Source organism: Coloeus monedula (assembly GCF_965178545.1).
Source record: "Coloeus monedula genome assembly, chromosome: 2".
Classification (NCBI taxonomy): Eukaryota; Metazoa; Chordata; class Aves; order Passeriformes; family Corvidae; genus Coloeus; species Coloeus monedula.
Window position 1 is genome coordinate 114,978,310 of NC_138782.1, and position 19,832 is coordinate 114,998,141.

At 42.9% G+C, this 19,832-nt stretch overlaps 1 protein-coding gene across 3 annotated transcripts in view; it reads right to left on the bottom strand.

Moving 5' to 3' along the window:
* Positions 1–19,832, bottom strand: part of RUNX2 (RUNX family transcription factor 2) — a gene marked incomplete at both ends in the record, with an annotated part of 215,221 nt that overhangs the window by 138,602 nt on the left and 56,787 nt on the right. For 2 of the 3 annotated variants that reach the window (XM_082302712.1, XM_082302711.1), the window contains 3 exons: positions 4,173–4,277; positions 10,247–10,403; positions 17,380–17,663. In XM_082302712.1, coding sequence (XP_082158838.1) covers positions 4,173–4,277; positions 10,247–10,403; positions 17,380–17,663 — 546 coding nt within the window. Of the gene's footprint in view, positions 1–4,172; positions 4,278–10,246; positions 10,404–17,379; positions 17,680–19,832 lie in introns of those variants that run through there. The other variant, XM_082302710.1, reaches the window with a different exon arrangement.

The following is a 19,832-nucleotide window of genomic DNA, read 5'->3' on the forward strand; positions in this document are numbered from 1 at the left end:
AGAAAAGTTAAAAAAAGGAAGGCAAACTGAAAGATTTAAAGCTGTTCTACTCCAAAGCACATTCCACTCGACTCAGACTTATCCCTCCACCCTCTCTGCCTTTGAAAGAAAAGAGGGAGAACTTCCTAAAAACTGTTATGGTTTTAAGTCAAGGAATCTCAAAAATCTCAATCACTTATCTGTGTTTTATAAGCCAGGTCGGCCAAACAGTTAATGTGGGGGCTGAGCAGAACCCCTGGCTGGCTCTCGCTGCCTTCCTCAGCGTGCACAGACAAAAAGGCGATGTGATGTTTGCTCATACCTTTCATCACGTGTGCACCTTGCAAGCTGTGGCAGCAGAGAAACGCTCGGGAGCTGAATGAGACAGAGCAGTTTTCTCCCCCTGAAAAGCTTCCGCTCAAAGCTCAGAGCTGCTTTTCCATTCACACTAATAAAGAAAGTTGGGGTCGTTGACTTTGGAGCCTGCCTTTGACTAGAGACAAACTAAAGTTTTTGGAAGTCAGGAAAAATATAAAAATATATAGACTTCTCCTCCCTCCTTCCTCATGATTTCCCCCATGACTGGGTTTGTCCCAAAAGCAGCCAGAAAGGAGGATGTATGTGCCTCCTATTCTAAAGGTACCACTATGGAAGGGCAAATCATTATTTCTGTAGCTGCAATGAGGAAAGGCAAAGGCATAAAAGGCGGGCTTAGGTAAAGATTTGGGTGGTTTCTTTGCTCTGCTTTTTTCTTCTTCGACTTCCTTTACAGTAATCTCTGGCTATCTGTCGGTCAGTTATGACCTCATGACAACTTCTCCGGAAAACTTCTGTCTGCCCTCCCAGCTGGAAGGCAGCTCTGCTGGCTAAGATGTGTGTATGGCAGAGGTTTTGTACTGCATATGAGGAGAGAAAAATATCTGCAGGATTTCCTAATCATTCCCAAAGATCTTATACAACCCCGTCTCTAGACTGCATCACTCAGAGTGCAAAGCACTGTCTCAACCCAGCTCAGAAACTGTGCGACACAGTAGATGTCCCTGGACAGTAATCTAGATAGACTGGAAGAGATTAGGTAAAATTAAATAAGTCTTTTCTGAGAAAAAAATCATCAGAAGACCTTTTGTCATATAGAAACGGGCAAGTTTTCCTAACAGAGCAACCTGACATCACTGTCTCTATTAAAATATTTTCAAATAATAACAGACAGGAAAGGCAGCAAGCTTCTACAAGCAGATGTTTAATACGACTAAATGGCACTTACATTTAAGAACCCGACTTTCTGAAGTGCTGAGCATCCAAAACACCAACTGGAGTCCCTGCATGCCACGACTGTTCAGCACTCCTGAAGTCAGGCTCTAAATGACTGTGATGTCTGTCATGGCTTTGCTGCTGCTCCTGCTGCTGCTGGGAACCTCACAGCTTTCGTTTGCTCAAGTCAACTTGCCAACAGAAGGTCAGAGTGCCTTGCCTATAAACAAGCCTTACAAATTCACGATCTAAAGCATGATGTCATGTCTTAAAATGATAAGCTGGCAACAAAGTAAATGACATTTTGTAAAGATGTGCATAATTTTATGTTTACACTCCTTAGAATGAAGGTTCTAATAAGTCATCGGTTGTGTTCCTTTAAAGGGAAGTTTTATAACTGAGATGAATCACAACTGCAAAAGATCAAAGTTAGAAAACATCAATGATGCCATGGGGTACTTTTTAATCTTGTAATGAATGATGATCATGTGCTCTTATGATGTTGCTCCAACTGCCAACGCCAGATGTGTATATTAAGAAAAAAGTTGTTTGTGATGTGACAGCTCTGGTTGAGCTGCCAGAGAGAGGAAAACTAGGATAACATGCTTGAAATGTTGAAGTGAAATACAGCTCCTGGCAGAGAGGGGCACTATTTGCCGATACATAATTTTTTAAGACAAACACATTTGCTATCAGAGCTGCTCCTTAAATTCCTTATTGCCCCTAATCACCTAATTTTCCTTATGCAACATAAATGCCAGATACATTCATTGAATGATTATTACCAAACTAAGGGATCTACACAAGTGCAGGGACTCTAAGAAGGAAACAAAACTTCATTGAAACTCCCAGAACTCACTGAAGCTACTCGTTCCCTACAAATTCAAGTTTAATAATGAGTCATTCCAGAGATGTATCAGAATGACTTGAAAGTACCAGATTGCAGTTTTACACCAAAACATTAAAATACAAATGGACATTCAAGCTGAAATTTTACTTTCTTAAAAAAAAAAAAACAAACTAGAAAAAAAAAATGAAAGAAAAGATGAAGAAGGACACAATAACTCCAGTAGGCTACAAGAACTCCGGCACTGAGCATTCCTAGACTCAGCTATTCAAAGAGACCAGCAGACAGGTATCACATACAGAGGCCTTTCAGGTCTAAAGTAAAAAATTCTAGCAGAACTTGGAGATCTTGTTAAATTCTGTGAACACAGACTCACTTTAAATACACCGATCACCAAAAGATCCCCATGCCAGCAGGGTCCCTCTCTGTGCTGCACAGGGTAATCCACACTACTCCGCACACATCACTTTCAAACCTCTCTGCTCTTTCACCACGGTTGTGTCCTCTACTGGGAGATTTCCTCTTTTGCAGATGCCTCAATACATGGAAGCAGCGTCCAGATGGGAATGGCTAAATGATATATAACTTATTCCCTGATTTTTACTCCATGAATGCAGCTTCCCCAGTGTCTTCCAAGTAAGTTACATGGAGCACCAGCTGCAAGTGAAAATTAAAAATGGGAACTAATTCACAGAGAGAAGACAGAACAAAAATGCCCCTGCTGTGATATCAGGACACCTCAGCTGTGAGAAGGTAGCACCACAAGTATGTACCTAATGAAAGGTATCCAGAGCTGTTTTGCTTTTTCTTAGCAGTTCTTCAAGGTGAAACTCTACAGCCTGGACAGTTCTTACAGGGAGCATTTCAGTTCCCACCTCGGTGTAAGAGGAGGTGACTCTGCAGCGTATATTGGCACGAGAAACACTTAACTGCGTGAATTCTGTCTACATCTTTCTACTTCTCTCTTTGTGGTATTTTAAACAAAACACCATGAAAGCTCCTTGAAGGTCTCATTTGTATGTGCAGATCAAAGACAAAATAATTATTTGAGATGCTACCATTATAGGGATTCTTTTAATGTGGTTATTCATAAAATAATTCTTAATCTCTAAGTGTAATTTAAATAATGCTATACCTGGCTAATCCAATCAATTTAGAAAGAGTAATTTCTAGTTAGATTAAGAAAAATCTCCAGAACTGGCTCATCAGTGATACCCATATGATGTGAGACTGGTTACCAGCTAAATGTGCTAGACAGAGAGACAGCCAGATAAATCCTGATGGATTAACAACACTTGGCTGTATCTAAAAATAAGTGCTACCCATAAAACTGCTAGAACATGACAAAACACAATTGTCATAAAAGTATAGCCATTGCAAAATACATAAATCATGGCAAATAGATTCTTAGGGAGCTTGCATGGCTAAGAGATAAATGTGCTGAGTTAAAATCTGCTGGACTATGTTTAAAAAATATGTATTTTCTGTGCACAAATAAGAAACAAAGACCATGCTGTTGATATACTGGTTTTTTTATCTTTCTCTGGCCCCTGGGGGTCTACGATGAGTCCATAGCTGAAAACCAACTTCAGGTATGATGAGATTAACCAGGTGCATTAATTATCTGATGGCAAAAGAATTTAAGGGCAAACAAAAAGGCACTATATTATATATTTTCTCTCTATGCTAGGACTGATCCTGAAAGATCAGGATCCTGTTTTGTTCTAAATGCCTTCAGTTGGAAGCTTACAGGAGTTCAGAGAATGCAGCACATTGCAGGATTGTATCTACTATGTCTAAATCAGATTATATATAAATACAGAGAGTTTAGTTCTCATTTGCTCTGGCAGATAATGTATCAAAAACTTGATGTGAATGAGAATCCGGTTTGGGATTGCCCAAATTCAGCCAAGCACTTAAGTGAGTTTTTAATGCAAGTACGTGTGTGGTCCAATAGACTCCAAATTAAGCATGCGCTCACATATTTTACTGAGCAAAACCCAGTGTTTGACAAAGATATACATATTTCATTTACAGGTCTCTGTTAAATAAAATTAGGCAGGAATAAGAGCAGAGAGAAGAATATAATACTCACTTCTTGGCTCTCTTGGCCCATCCACTGTAACCTTTATTGCTCTGTGGTATGTAGCGACTTGGGGGGGATTTGTCAGGACAGTTATTGTCAGAGTAAAGCTCTTCCCTACCAAGGGAAAAAACAACAAGGAATGAGTGATTACAACATGAAAACAGTGACATGCATGTTCAGTAAAGAATCAGTTTAAAATTATTCCCTGTCGTTACCACAATCGTGAAAATTAAAAACATAACTGACCATAGGAGTTTTCCTCCCCTTCAGTTTTACTCTATGTGAGGAATACGTCCATGTGTTGACAATCTAAATGTTTCTTGTTTAATAATGGGTCATCATACAATGACAGAACAAAAGTGATTCACTGCTGAGGACAAGCCAAATTCTTTGCTGCATTGAAAGTGGTGTAAATCCAAAGCAAGTCAGATAATTTAAAAATTTACTCCAGTTTCGCAGCTGTGTGACAGAGCAGAATGTGACCACATGTTATTTACTTCACACAGTTTTATCATTTCATTTGTTTGACTCGACTACAATAAAATGAGGAAAGAATATATTTTCCTCCTGGGAGATGGTTTAACAGGGAGTCAGTGTCTCTGTCCTGCATATGCCAGGGCTAATATGATGATATCATTATTATGGAACACGCCTTTTTTCCCCTACACATATTCCATCTATGAAATACCGAGAAAGCCCCCAACTTTCCTGTGAGGGTGAGAAATGTCTGTGCACGTACGTTGCTATTGTCAGTCCGCATTGTTGGTTTTTTTTGTTGTTGGTTTTTTTTTTTACTTTTCAAAGCTCGAATTCAGGCAGAGATTGCACAAGATCATCCACAGCCTTCAGCTGAATGAAAACGTTAAAAAGAAATAAATAAAGGGAGCTGCCTGCATCTGAGCACACATTCTCACAGGCGCTGGCCCCCGTTTGGGAGACTCACTGACAGTTGTAATCTGTTAGATATGCAACGGTTACTCATGTCAGATAGTCAAAACTGAAAACTGTTTCAAGACAGGAAAAGGTGGGCGTACAACAGTGACTCAATAAAACAGTCAGCAATCTTTGGCCTTCATGCTCATTTAAGCTACTACTTTACCAGACACTTAAAGCTCCTTTTTTCACCCCCCCCCCCCCTCCCCTCCTTGGGTGTATTTGTGCATTTTTGCTGCTAGGGCTTTTCCTCTTGCTGAACTCTGAAGGCATTCAATCAAGGCACAAATCTTAAACGATATGTAACAGCACAAACTTAAGGCAGTTTTTTCGGGCCTAATAAAGAACAGCTTATATATAAGGCCTAATACAGAACAGAGCTTTGGCTGTCAAATACAGTAATTGGTCTTTCTTTCTGGTCCAAGTCGTATATCCCCCAAACCTGCCTGAGACATGCATCATTTATTATCAAGAGTGCAACTTCAAACTGTCTTGGCTATAATTTTCATGAACTAGAATGTGACATGGACTTTTTTTTAAGGAAATATAACTGTCATTTAGAGTGAAATGATTTTCCAGGTGAAGCTGTGCTCCAGCTGTGCCCAGCTCTCTGGGAGAGGTAGGTTAGAGGGAAGGTCAGGACCCTGGCAAATAGAATTATAGAATGGTTTGGGTTAGAAGGGACCTTAAAAATCATCATGTTCTACCCCCCTGCCATGAGGAGACACCTTCCACTATCCCAGGTTGCTCCAAGCCCTGTCTAACCTGGCCTTGGACACTTCCAGGGATGGGGCAGCCACAGCTCCTCTGGGCAGCCCATGTCAGTGATTCACCACCCACATAGGGAAGAATTTCTTCATAATATCCAATCTAAACCTGCCCTCTGTCAGTTTAAGCATGCAAAATCTCAAGAGGCTGAATTCTGTCACAGTGGCAGGGCTGAAGGTGGCTTTTCCCATTTTCACTGGGAAATGGATTATTTCTTAAATCATCACAGGAGCAGAGTTATGTGCATTTAGGACATCCAGTCTTTGTCCCGTTCTGCCCACCTGCTGTCCCAGAGGTGAACTGTGTGTCCTGCCAGCACAGGGCATGGGCAGCCTTCACACACACAGCAGCAGCTCTACAGTGCTTCCACACTGCTTGTTTAGGGCTGAGAAGTGTCTGTGCCTTTTACCCCTCTCCAAAGAGGAATTCAGCCACTGCACGAATATAGTTCTCCAGGCTCAGGTTTAAGGCTTCCTTTGGCACCAGCTTACCATGTCAAAAAGTTCTGATTCTTAAATTGTATGCTGTTGATGTTCATATCACAGTAATGCATAGAAGATCAGTAGAATATTACTGCTAACAAAGATACTAAAGGGGCTTTTCCATACACTTTTGAATGAAGCATTTGGCCTTCCATGCTATTGTACTCTTTATACACCAAATCCCTATGAAAGTCTATTATGGAAAAAAAAAACCCCAACTCATATACTATCTGTAAGATGCTCTAAAATCATTCTGTACAAAAGCACTGCAAGATTTCTTACACTAAATGTATCTCAACAGGATACAGTGGCAAGAAAAAAAAATGCATTCCTTAATAAAAAGAGCTACATTTGGACCTCACCAGTGAGAATTTCTGAACTGTCACCTCTCAGCCAGCCTGAGCTGAAGAGGTAAGCAGCTAATTTGAGAGGAAAACTGGTTTTGTTCCCTAACTGGTATTTTACAAACTGAAGTGTGGATAAAGTAACACTGACGAAGCCCCCTCACACTCCATAAACCACAGAGCCTTTCATTGTGGGGAGCTGCACGGCCCTGCCAGGGCACTCCAGAGCTTTCAAGAGATGATTTACATATCACTGGATTAAGAATGAAATAAATTTTTAAGGTCCCCAGTTCCAGTGATGCTGAGACCTTCCACAGCTATTTCACAGATATCCCTCCTCAGCTACAAAAATCCTTTAATGCACTTTTTATCACCTTTCTTTATTGCCTTTAGTCATTTCAACTATCCACTTTCAGAGGCTACAGACTAATTGTAGCTCTCTTTTATTAAATTCCCCAGCCAAGCAGTCATCTGGCACTATTGCTTCAGTGTGTCTAAACTGTACATTCTTTGTTATTCACACATGTGAGCTGAGCTGACACAGAGGAGGACGAGATGGACATATGCTGAAGCACAAGGCAAACCCCAGAAATGAGCTTGAAAGGAGACTCGGCAGCTTGTGTGTGTGTGTTGCATATTTTTTCAGTTAGATGCTAATGTGATTAAAGTATCAGGACACAACAAAATTAAGGTTATGATCCTGTGCTTATTGAAGACAGGAATTCTTTCTTCTCTGCGCTGTGGATCGGGCTTGTAAAAGTGAGCTACTGCCTGAAAACCACATACAAACAACTGCTGCATTCGCATCAAGCACTCCGGTTACTTATTCTTATGAATCCAAAAAAGGTGTTTAAGAGAAATTATGCAAACAGAAACGTGAAGCTTCTGTCAGGCAAACAAAATGAATATGTATAAAAATCAAGTTTCTCCATTGAGCCATGGGAAGCAAGTAAAAACGTGGGAGAGGAGGTGAAGTGGTAAGTTGATGATTCAGACTTCACAATCAAATTTTGAGATACAGAGATCAAAGCACAAGCTGCTTAGAAAGATGTAAATCTCAAGTTAGGAACAGGTGTGGATTAGTTTCTTGCCACCGAAAAATGATTTCTTTATTACTTTATTTTTTCCTGTTCTACTTCAGGACTTGTATTTACCGATATTTGTCTATGTAAGGAGCTTTCTCACTTCTGTTTGCAACTACTGATTTCTTTTCCTGCTATTTTAAGCAGAGTTCTAAAAATCTATCATTAATGATAACTCCTTCTCCTTCTCTCCTTCTCTCTCTCTCTCCCTCTCTGTTCTAAGTCTGGAAGACAAGTCTGGACCAATTTCTCCATCCTGCCTCTGGCAGGAGAATGCAGCATTTCAGATCCTCCACCGAGTCCCGGCTGCTTCAAAGGAAAAGCCCTACTTTCTTCCGTTAAGATCATAAGAAATATAGGGGGAGGGGGTCAGCTCTGTTTGGACATAATTACACTTCATCAAAAGAAGCTTTCTTCATCTTCCATGCGTGAAAAGTCTGCAAGCAGTTAAGTCTGTCTTTTTTCTTCCCTTTTTTTTTTCTCCTTTTTTTTTTTTTTTAAATATAAAAATTGCTATTTGGGAAACTAGCCAAAACTCAGAAAGCCAATATAGTAAAACAGTGCACACCCTTTGTTTTTCTTTGAAGTCTCTTAAATAAATATGTTGAGGGTTTGAAAAGTATACTATCACTTTTCCATAGATTCTACCCAGATTGATCAGAGAAAAAGTCTATTCCAAGTCTGCTACATAAAAATATAAACTAAACTACTGGAACCAAATTTTAGGAGCTTTGTGTTTGTATCTGTATCTGTATCTACTGAGGCTTTAGGCTGTCTATTTAATTTCCTATGCTTTAATAAAGAGTACATATCACAGGTTTGAAATTAAATTCACAGATCAGAGGTAGTGCATCACATTTCAGTCCTTTTCCACCATTTCTGAAAGGCTGATACACTACTGAACTTTTACGGTAAGTCAGCAGCAGTGACAGAGCCAGAGAACTTTCAAATCTAATCCATCAGCAGAATAACAAAGCAAACTGACTTTTTAAAGAAAAGAAGACAAATGGAAGAGATAGGTAACTCCTTACTCACAAGAGGAATAAGCTCCATATTTATATTGTATTACTGTTGGTAAAGTTATTCTGTCTCTCAAGTTATTCTCTATTATCAATACTTTTTAAATTCTAAAATGATAAAGAGAATTTTTGGCTAGGTCATTAAAATAAAGAATAGTCACTGTAAGTCATACTTATGGACTCACTTTCACAAAGTACTTGTAAAAATGTGCTGACTGATTTAGATTATCTGGGCCTCTGTCATATGTTTAATCTTTTTGGGACAAAACCTCCTTCCTTAAGATGAACTGCAACTGCTTTCTAAAGAATATTACTGTTATTTGCTTTATTGCTAACTTCCCAGCACAAATATTCTGCTTCTTTTGCTTTGGTTTGTCCCATGCAGGGCTAATTTATAAAAAAATTAATAATTACTTCTAATACATAAACGAAAAAAATATGTAGGTTGAATCAATGACTGATACAACACCACTCTGAAGACTCCTGCAACAAAAACTGCAGGGCCAGCTTCCTCTGAGTTATCCTTTCAATCATTACCTGAAGTTTGAAAGCTGCTGTGAGACCCTTAAAGAGGAATTCTTGCAAATTTGCAATGATTACAAAAGATTTCTATAAGTGCAGTGCAGTTTTCAGACTATAGGAAACTCCTAAAGAGCTGGAAGACAATGACAGCACTCTACAACTTAAAAAAAAAAATTAAAAAAAGAAATTTGAAAGTTACCCTGTCATTTAAAGTAAAGGTTAAATTTAGTTCAAGCCCAAGCTTACCAGCAATTCATAAAAAGTCAACCAGCTTACTAAAAAGAAAAGTGGGGGTGATTTTCACAGATTATCAACAGCTTGATTTAAAGGGCGGAGAAGCCACTAGCAAGCTTTCCACCAACAGCTGTTAAGCCTTGAAAGATTTAAATCCCTAAAGAATACAACCTATAGAACATGTGATATGCAAAATCCCCCTAATTACAGGTCTTCTACAGCAACTTCAGAAGCAGTCTACTGCTAAAGGGAATTCTCCACCTCTCACTGCCATGGCCCGAAACACACTCCCCCGACTCTGAATAACCTGGATCACATATATTCCCTTTTCCTTCCACCCTTCCTGTGTCATTCAAAAAGGGAAGCAGGTACTCCATGAATCATTTTTCAAAACCTCTGTCTGATAAAAAACTACAGAGAATCCTAACTTGATTTGTGCTGAAGTTTGACAATAAAATATGTGTACATCACTCCAAAACAAAAGCTGACAACCTGAACAGCCTGGCCTAGTGGAAGGTGTTCCTGCCTAGAGCAAGGGGTTGGAATGAGATGAGCTTTAAGGTCCCTTACAAACAAAACTTTTCTGTGATTCTATGAACAACGGATTTATGGGTTAATCAGTATTTCATTTCAAAGTAAGTTTGACATCTAGGCATTGTTTTTCATGTCATTACGGACAGGTAAAAGGCAGCGGCCTACCTCTTCCACTTCTGCCCACAAATCGTAAGTCATTAAATCTGGCCACCTGGTTCTTCATCACGGCAGAAGCGTTTCGCAGCTCTGCAGAGTAGTTCTCATCGTTTCCAGCCATGACGGTCACCACCGTCCCATCGGGCACTTCTCCTAAGGCTACCACCTGTGAAAACGGGGAGACAATCATGACCAGTGAAGCCACACTTTGGAGGTGTGTGTTTCCCTCCCAGCTCTGCCGGCTGCCACGCTTGTGAAGAAGCTCTGTGGTGAGGAGTCTGGTACTTGCTGTGCACAGAACAAAGTGCCACATCAAACACAGAAACATCGTGTGTTGTCTCCGTTTCTCAGAGCTTCTTCATTGTTGCATTTCTTCAGAAATGTTCAACATCCTTATGTCAAGTGCACACTTTAATGCTTTCTAAAGGCCAACTTTGTTCGTAACAAGCAGGGAGCAGTGAGAGAACACAAGGCAATGCTCGTATCCGTAAATTATGCACAGGAAAGCATTTAAAATGAAAAGTTAGTATTAGCAGCCTTATCACCCAGATTCAGTTCTGCTCTGCTCGTACCCACCACCCTGACCCCTGAGCTCCTGAGACTTCAAGCCAGAGAGAACCCTGCATCCACCCATCCCAGGGGTGGCACTCAGGGCATCAGCAGGCAAAGCTCTACGCCCAACATGCTCTGCAAGGGAGCACTTTATGGCTGGAATTCAAACTCCTCATGTGCAATATAAAACAAAGCTATATTTCCTTGCAGGCATGTAAATTTTCATAGTGCTTGCAAGAGTTGCATGTGGTTAGTGCTGATACCTCTCTCAAATTCCAGGATGGGTGAACAGAAGATATCAAAGTATTTCATTTCTCCTTATGTTCCAGCTACCTGATAGTCTCCCTTTTATGCTTCGGTGGTTGTGTAGTACTCCAACATCTGATTAAATAAATGTAATGGAGGAGACAGCTGCTGATTTGAAAACAGCAGGAATACCTACAGTGTTAGTGCACCGTGGCTTTTTAAAGCAAAATAAAGTTAAACAGAAATGCTAAGTTACTAGGAAGAAAATATACACACAGGGCAAAAAAGTCCACAAAAGCATTAATAAAAAAACTTCCTTTTCCCCAGTTGGCTAATTCTGATGCTGAAAATAAATTTATAATAAGAAGAGATTCAGAAATATTGCATGGCTGAGCCAGAACTTGAAAAAATATCTTGAGATATAAAGTCTTTCCCCTTGCAGTTACAGCCAATTTACATGGTCAAATATGAGTTTTTATATCATTCAGAGTAATTTATTCTGTCTCTTGAAATATATATTACATTTTGTCATACGGCCTTCCTGAGATGTCTTTTCCATAAATAAAACTAATAATTGCAGGTGATATTAATTCAGTGGAAAGAATGAGGAGTTCTGGGTACATAGGGAGAGCATTATGTGGTCCAGTGAACTGTACAATGTTTCTCTAAAACAATTAAAAGGAATTAAAATCATATAGAAAAAGGCCATATTACTGAAAACTATAGCTTATTTTAAAAAAATATTGAAGAGAAAGAAGCAAGCAAAGATTAAAAGCTGTTCGAAAAGAATTTACCTGCTTTTCTTTTTTTGCATAAAATACCAGGTAATACCACCCAAAACTAAAAGCTAAGTTTTGCCACAAATTACTGTGAGGTCTTCATGTATCAAACGAAGATTTTACTTTAAAGTCATATGAAAGTCCCTGAACACAAAACCAGAGGAATCACCGTTGTGGCTAAGATCTGAGGTCCCAATAACTCTCTGCCTTGGGTCTGGCAGCAACCAGGTCTGACAGCTTCAAAGCCAGGTGTAAGGAATAATAAATAATAATCAAATAACAAATAATAATCTGGTGAACAGATTACAGAGTTGACTCTAACCATTAACAAATGGACACTGGCTTAAACTGTGAAGCATGGGGCTTGAGACTACTTATAAACCACTCCCTTCCCAGTCTGCAGCAGACCATGTTATCTCTGGACAGTCTTGTCGTGCCCATCAGCATCCCAGGGAGTTGCACCCTACGCTTTTTATACCTCACAAAACAACAACAACAAATCACATTAAGTCCAGAAATGCAAAGCACCTGAGAGCACAGCAGGAAGCACACGGCTGCCAGAGGTCTGCGAAGAGGGAACAAGGCACCTGAAGCCTCAGCTCACCTCTTTCTCCCCAGGTACCCACAGAGCATGGACAGGCAGTGCCATCACAGCTCCATCTCAGTCCCAAACCCAGGTACAGCTTTTAACACCTGCCAGGAAGGAGCAAAATCCCTTAAAAGGCTCCCCTCTGTCCTCTGTTGCTTTTCAGAGCTTTCCTCCCTGCCCTTTCCACTCGATGTCAGTTCAATTTGTCAGCTTAGCCATCAGCCCAGAGCTGCACGTGCTGCTGCCATCGCTGGGTGATTGTAGCTGCTCGAGAGCTGCATCATTACTGAGAAGCCTTGGATGCAGCATCACTGCTCATCTCCTTCAGAGAGCACCAAAGGACAAGACAAACTGAAATCAGAGGTGAAAATAAAAACTTTGGCTCATAAAATAAAGGCCTATAACATGGGAAGATCCCTTGCCACGCAATAGGAGTAAAGGCTTATTCTTTTCATAATTTGATACTTTCTTGCCACAAAATGGCCTAAGACTATTGCACAGGTACATAGTAGCACTCAGTAGAAAAATGCTTTGCAAAACAAGCCTGAAACCTGGAGAAATACGCGTCACTTTGAGAATTTTCAAAAGTAATCATACATACTGAAAGACTGCTGGCATAAACCCTGATTTGGCAATTTTAAGCCATGTATCAATGCAAAATTAATTGCATATTCTTAAAAAGATGATTGTAAATGCACTGTGAAATGAGTATAGACTGTGTTAAAAATTAAAGATTAGAAGTAGAAGCAGTGCACATTCCTTACCTACTCCTTAATACTCAGTATCTCTACTATTTCAAAAACTTTATTTTCCGTATTAAGCTCCCTACACATTTTGATGATTAAAGGTAGATTTTGCTCTTTTATTTTTTTTCTTTCAACTAGAGCTCAAAAAAGCACACAAAGCCCCAAAATAAAACCAAACCAATTCTTACGAGTTGAAAATAACTATGTGTTTTTTGCATAACACAATTCTGGTTAGGCAACCTGTTCGCCCAGTTTCGGTCCAGTGGGATTTGAACTGGCCAAAGTATGTAGCCTGAAGACGGAAGTTATAAGCACAAAGCAAAACTCATATACAACAGCAGGTACTCAGACTTTTCTGCAGAGTAAAATGCTTGTCTGAAAAAAAAAAAAAAACGGCCAACACTAGTGTACATGCTAACTAGTTCCTCTCAAACATTGATATCTGCCACTTCAACAGCTTTCTTGTGAAACACTGAATTCAAACAGCCTCTGAGTGTAAAATCTTCTGTACTGAGAATGCTTTTTCCAGACATTGCCAAAAGAGCATCTGATACTATTAAAAATATTTCAGTGTTCTGTAACTTAAAACAGAGTAACTGATTCGCGCTACTTTTTGTTTCAAAATCTACATCTGGGCTGACAATTTATACAGCAGGTTTCAGCTTGAAGCTATTTAAAACAGCTGAGTTATAAACTCCAAAAATTGGGGTTTGGAGGGAAATGCTGACAGACCCTGAACTACTGTGGTGCTACTGGGGAGATGTCTTAGACTCCACATCCCGTTTATTCCCCTGCCTTTAAGTCCACTAAGACTCTGCTGCTATTAGCATCACACAGAAGTCACTTCTAACCTCTAACGTGGCAATCTGGGTCTTTATGACTTGCAGTAAAAACTCACACAGAGGGGCCAAATTCTGATGACTCAACTCAAATAAAGTAGTGCTGGCTATTGAGATTAAGAAGTGAATATGATTTGGACCTGGGTGCACAATATCCATTTATTTTATGCTGGAATATTAATAGCTAGAGCTGTATTAATAGGTACTCATCTAATACTCTTCCCCACAAAACCAGTCTGCATTAACAGTCTCGTTAGTGAGCACACGACAGGGACTCCCTTCCCAGTGTGTGCAAATATTAATACTTAAAATTCAAACCTAATGCTAAGCCAACACTATTTCATAAAATTATAATCAAATCCAGCACTGTTTATAACATACTTCCTCTCCTGCATATGATTTATATCTGTTTTTTTAAATTAAAACAGTGCTATATCCAGCGTACATTTTCGCTCGAGATCGCTGCGAGAGAATTATGACACACTTAACACTCCACTCAAAACATTATCATCAACATATTATTTATTGCCAATAAAACTTCACAAAGTGTGTTGTCTGTGAGCTATTTCTTTTTCAAGTTATTGTTTAGCTGAGATTTCTATAGCTCAAATCTGTCTCTTTTTTCCCTTTCAGAGCTGATTCCCATTCTGTTGTAACACAGTCAAATGTTTCACTGTATGATACATGCAGCTCCTTTGGTCTAAAACTACTGGGCAGCTGCATGCAAGTTGCATTTGAAAAATCAAACAATTTTTTTTTTTAATGGTCAAAATATTTTAAGTGAGTTTCAAATTAATTTACAGGTAAAGAAGGGCATATATAATTTTGGCATATTTTAAAAAGTGTGCGTGGCACATGAAAACACAGCTGCACCCACGGTAGTGGGTGCAAGGGGTAACGTGTGCCTCTTACGCATCCCAAAATCGGTCAGATCTGCACCGCCCTGTCAGCAATCAAGCACAGGACCCACATATAATGCACATATAAATACATATATATGAACACAAAAAGAGTGGGAAACAGTCTAAATCCTTTGTCTACCCTTTTATCACATGTAAGCATTCTTATTATAATAATATTCTAAATACTTTAATGTTTAGTTTAGATCTTTCCCTTATTCTAATGAGCTGTGACCTCATCCTTTGAATTGCTGTGAGGTAGGAGAAGGCTCAGACACCTCAGACGAGAACAGCAATGTGACCACGAGAATGCAACAGCTCCCGCGCCCCTGCTTTAAAGAGTAACTACAACACCAACTTAATGTAGCACTCAATTAAATTATAATCACAATTCTCTGAAAGCTCCTCCTCTTTACCCTGCAGCCCCTCTGAACCAGAACCACTGTGATCCACACCTAGAGAGGCTCTGAGTGCCACACCAAGCCACGAAGTCAAAAGACACCCCATTTTCCTGCCATTTCTGCTCAGTCCGACCATCATGTCCTGCACGAGGAAGCCCTGTGCAAAGGGCTCCTCCTGCAATTCCAGCTACTCCAAGCTGTTCCCACACACACGAGCACTTTAGCCAAGCCTCACCTGCACACCCGTAACATCTTCAAAGCAAAGCTCCATCTTTATCACCCTCACTTTACCAGGAGCTCATTTAACCACTTTTACTATTTCTTCCCGGACAAACGGCCATGATAACATGGCTGGCAGTCGGGAAACACCAGAACAAGGCGATGTTCTGGAACGCACTGGATGAGACTGCTTCCAAACTTTCCTGTCTTTTCAGGGATTTCCAGGTGTGTTATTTTTCACAGGAAAATGTGGGTATGTTGAGATCCTCGCAGGGCCACCCCACCTAACTCTGACCCGTGCCCTACTCGGGAAGGCACTTAGGAACACCCCAGCCATTGCCCCCTCCCTATCAAAGGCCACGGGACGGGAAACTCCAGGGGGAATACTTGGAAATATAGCTAGGGGAGGAAAAGGCCTTGCTTTAAAGCATGCAATTATTGTTGTTGTTATTACAGATTTTTTCTAAAATCGTTTCCTCTCATTAGCGCGCCGTGGGGATGGAGACAGAAAATTAAAAGCAGCATCCCCGGTGCAGAACGGGGTGGGATTTATTATGGAAATGTGCGACCCTGCCAAGGAGAGCGTCTCTGGGCAGCAACTTCCTCGGTTGTCCACCAGGAGAAGTGAAGGGGCCCCGTGTCCCCCCCTCCAAGTGCTCTGTGTCCCCCTTCCCAGCCCCATCTCTGTCCGGGAGGTTGGAGGGCAAAGCCCCGATCCCACTCTGCCACTCAGCCTGACCCTCGGGCTCCAGCCGCCCCCCGCACTCTTCAGAGCCACCTCAAATCCCCCAGTCCCACTACCGGGAGTGGGAGGAAGGGGCATCCCCGTCGGTCAGGGACTGGTTTCTCGAGGTGGGGGGGTGCCACACTGAACTACGGCCCAGGGCTGAATCCCTCCTTCCTCAGGGAGGGAAAGCAGATTTAAAAAAAAAAAAAATAAAAACCAAAAAACACAAGGAGAAGGGCTGTGGGAAGTAGGGGGTGTCTCCCATGGGGATGCTGAGGGGGGCACAGGGTGCCCCTGGGCTGCGAGGGGAACACGCCGGCAGTGCCCCGCGGAGATGGAGATAACGGGATGGCTCCGGGGGTGCGGGCCGTGCAGGGGGGCGGGCAGAGCATGGGGGGGCACCGGGGGCCCAGCAAGGGTAAGCGGGGCAGAGCTGGCGTACGGCGGGCACAGGAAGCGCAGCAGGACGGGGGGCACGGGAACCACTGCAGGACCGGGAGCGGGGGGTGAGAGGCGCGGGGGGGGCTGCACCCCGAGACATCGCGGGATGGGGGCACCGGAGGCACAGCAGGGCAGTGACAGGATACAGAAGCCACTGCAAAACTTGAACGCTTGGGGGGGGAGGGAATACAGGAGTCATTGCAGGACTGGGGGGGGTCAGAGAAGCCCCCCGGGCCGCGAGGGCACAGGAGGCGTTGCAGGATGAGGGTGCACGGGGAAGCATTGCAGGGCTGGGGGCGTGAGGGGGGTGAGGAGACACTGCAGCCCGGGGACCACCGGAGACATTTGCCGCGGGGGAAGGAGGCCGGGGGGACACAGAAGCCCCTGCGGGCCGGTGGGGCAGTGAGATGCTGCAGGAGGGGAGGCGAGAGGGCACAGAAATCCCTACGGGCCGGGGGAGGACACAAAACTCCCTGCGGGCCGGGGGGCACAGAATGCACTGAAGGACGGGACGGGGGGGGGGGTGGAACTGCGGGACACACACTGAGAAATCCCTCCGGGCCGGGGAAGAAGCTCCTGCATGACGGGGAACACCGGAGACACTGTGGGCCGGGGGGAGGCACAGAAGCCCCTGCGGGAAGAAGCGCAGGGGGCGCGGGGGGAGCATCCCGGGCCGGGGCGGCTGCGGGAGGGGGGTGTCTCACCTTGAACGCCACCGGGAGGGTCTTGTTGCAGCGCCAGTGCGAGGGCAGGACGGAGCAGAGGAAGTTGGGGCTGTCGGTGCGGACCAGCTCGGCGGGGTGGTCAGCGATGATCTCCACCATGGTGCGGTTATCGTGGGGGCGCAGCCGGGGCACGGCGGCCGCCGCGTCCTGTTGCTGCTGCTGCTGCTGCTGCTGCTGGGCTACCACCACCGGGCTGACCTCGCTCATCTTGCCGGGCTGCAGGCTGCTGGAGGGGGGGCTGAACCTCCGGCTGGTGCTGGGATCTACGGGAATACGCATCACAACAGCCACAAGTTAGCGAATTGGGGGGCGGGGGGGGGAGCGGTAGGGGGATCGCTGGTAGAGGAGGCGTGTAGTGGGGGGTGGGGGTTGTAAAAAAAAAATCTAGCAAAAAAAGGGGTGAATGAAAAGTGGAGGGGTGAGGATAAGGGGCAAAAAAGCAAATCAGACAAAAAATAGAAAAAACAAGAGGAGCGGATTAAACGCACGAGAGAAAAAAAAAATCTCAGTCTGTTTTTGTTTTGTTTTGTTTTGTTTTTTTTAAAGAAAGATGGAGGGGGCGAGGGGTGATGCCGGTCTGGGGGCGCCTGCAGCCTGGAGCAGCGAGGAGGCAGAGACTGGCGGTGGGTCTGGGGCTGCCCCTCTCAGCACAGCCCGGCTGGAAACTGCATGGTCCCGGCTTCTGCCCAGCTGCAAAGCGCTGCTGCTTCTCCTCCTCCTTCCTTCCTTCCTTCTCGCACAGTCTCTGCTCTTTTCCCTCCTTCTAGCCACCGCTTCTTCCCTCAAGTGCTCAAGTTTCTTTCCTTTTTTCTTTCCCTCCCTCCCCGTCTTCTTTTCCTTTTCGGATTTTCCGAAGATTGTCTTGGGAGAAGTAGAACTCGCTGCTGGTTCAGCTTCCTGGGCTGCTGCTGCTGGTGGCCGCCAGAATTGTAGCGTAACTCAGCCCCGGAGAGGAGCGGGGGGGTTCAGGGGAACGTCCCGGTTTCCTCCGAAGAAATCTTCCTCCTCCGGACACACACACAGAAAGAAAAAAAAAAAAAAAAAAAGAAAAAAAAAAAAAAGGAGCAAACAAAAAGCCTCGCTGGGACAGAGGCGAGGAGCCGCTGGGTTCCCCCGCTTATTGCCTTTGGCTTCAGGAAGCGGGAACTCGGGAAGGGGCTTGGGAAGAGTGGCTCCCCCCCTCCAAAAAAAAGGCGCTCCCGAAGCGATTTCAGCGCGGAAACAAAGTTACTGGGGTTGTTGGGGTGAAGAGGAAAGTCACAGGGCTGATAATTAAGAGACTTTTTAGCTAGTTCCCTTCGGAGGATCAGGGCTTAAAAAAAGTTGAACTTTCGGATTCCCAGGGAAAAAAAAAAATCATAGTTGAGGAAAAAACAATCAACACAACAATAAAACCCCTCCTTAGGCTGATTTTTAAAATATGACCAAGCAAATTCTAGGAAAAGGCAGCCTTGGTGCAGCCCGGTCCTTCACATGAAGTCGCTGCTGGATCCAAGTCCGTTGAGTTGAATAGGCGAAGAAAAATCTTGCTTTTTTTTTCCGCCCTTAATGAACAACAGCAGCAAAAAAAAAATCATTAAAATGTCGCTTTGTTTGAGTTATTTTTCTTTCTGGAAAATCGGGTTAAAAATAATAATTATGAAAAAAAGCAACCAAAAGTTACAAACTTCTTTTGGGTCCCAAGAAGTTGAGGTCGGGGAAGATGAAGGAGCCGGAAAAAAAATAACAAACCCACGCCACAGTTTTTTTGTCCTGAATGTGGTTTTTGGAGGCTGGGATTTCTAATGATTAGGTTTTTGTGGTTTATATATACAGGACTCTCTGGCTAAGGCGATCATTATGCTGATGAGAGTCAGCAGCACGTGGTGCTTCAGTCCTCAGACTTCTGCAGCCTTCAAAATAAATAAACCAGTGTGCATCCCCCCCAGGAGGAGAAACTCTCACCCACGGGGAGGGGGACGGGGAAGTGGGGTAGCAGGAGATGGTCTCCGATCTCCACTTCTCTCCGGGTTTTTTCCATTAACACTTTAGGGCTTGTTTGTAAAAAAAAAAAAAAAAAAAAAAAAAAAAAAAAGGCATGAAAAATCTTGTTTGCAAAAAAAAAAAAAAGTTAGAATAATCTGGTGCCAAAGGGTTTTTTGCTAAGTCTCCGGTAGTCTAAAGCCTAAACCATTTCCTTGAATGAATGAAAGCTATAAAACCCCCTTCAGACTATTAAGGTAAAGGGAGTCTGGTTTGTTTTCTCCCTTAAAAAAAAAAAAAAAAAAAAAAGGGCAGATCTTATTAAAAACCATTTACATACCCAATGGTATGAAAGTGTCACCGCCTCCCCGCGCAGATAACAGCCTATCACAACCCGCCCTCTAATTTCTAAGGCTTTACTCCGACTTGCTACTTCCACCTTCTTGTAAAAAGTCGGCGCTGCGTGTGTG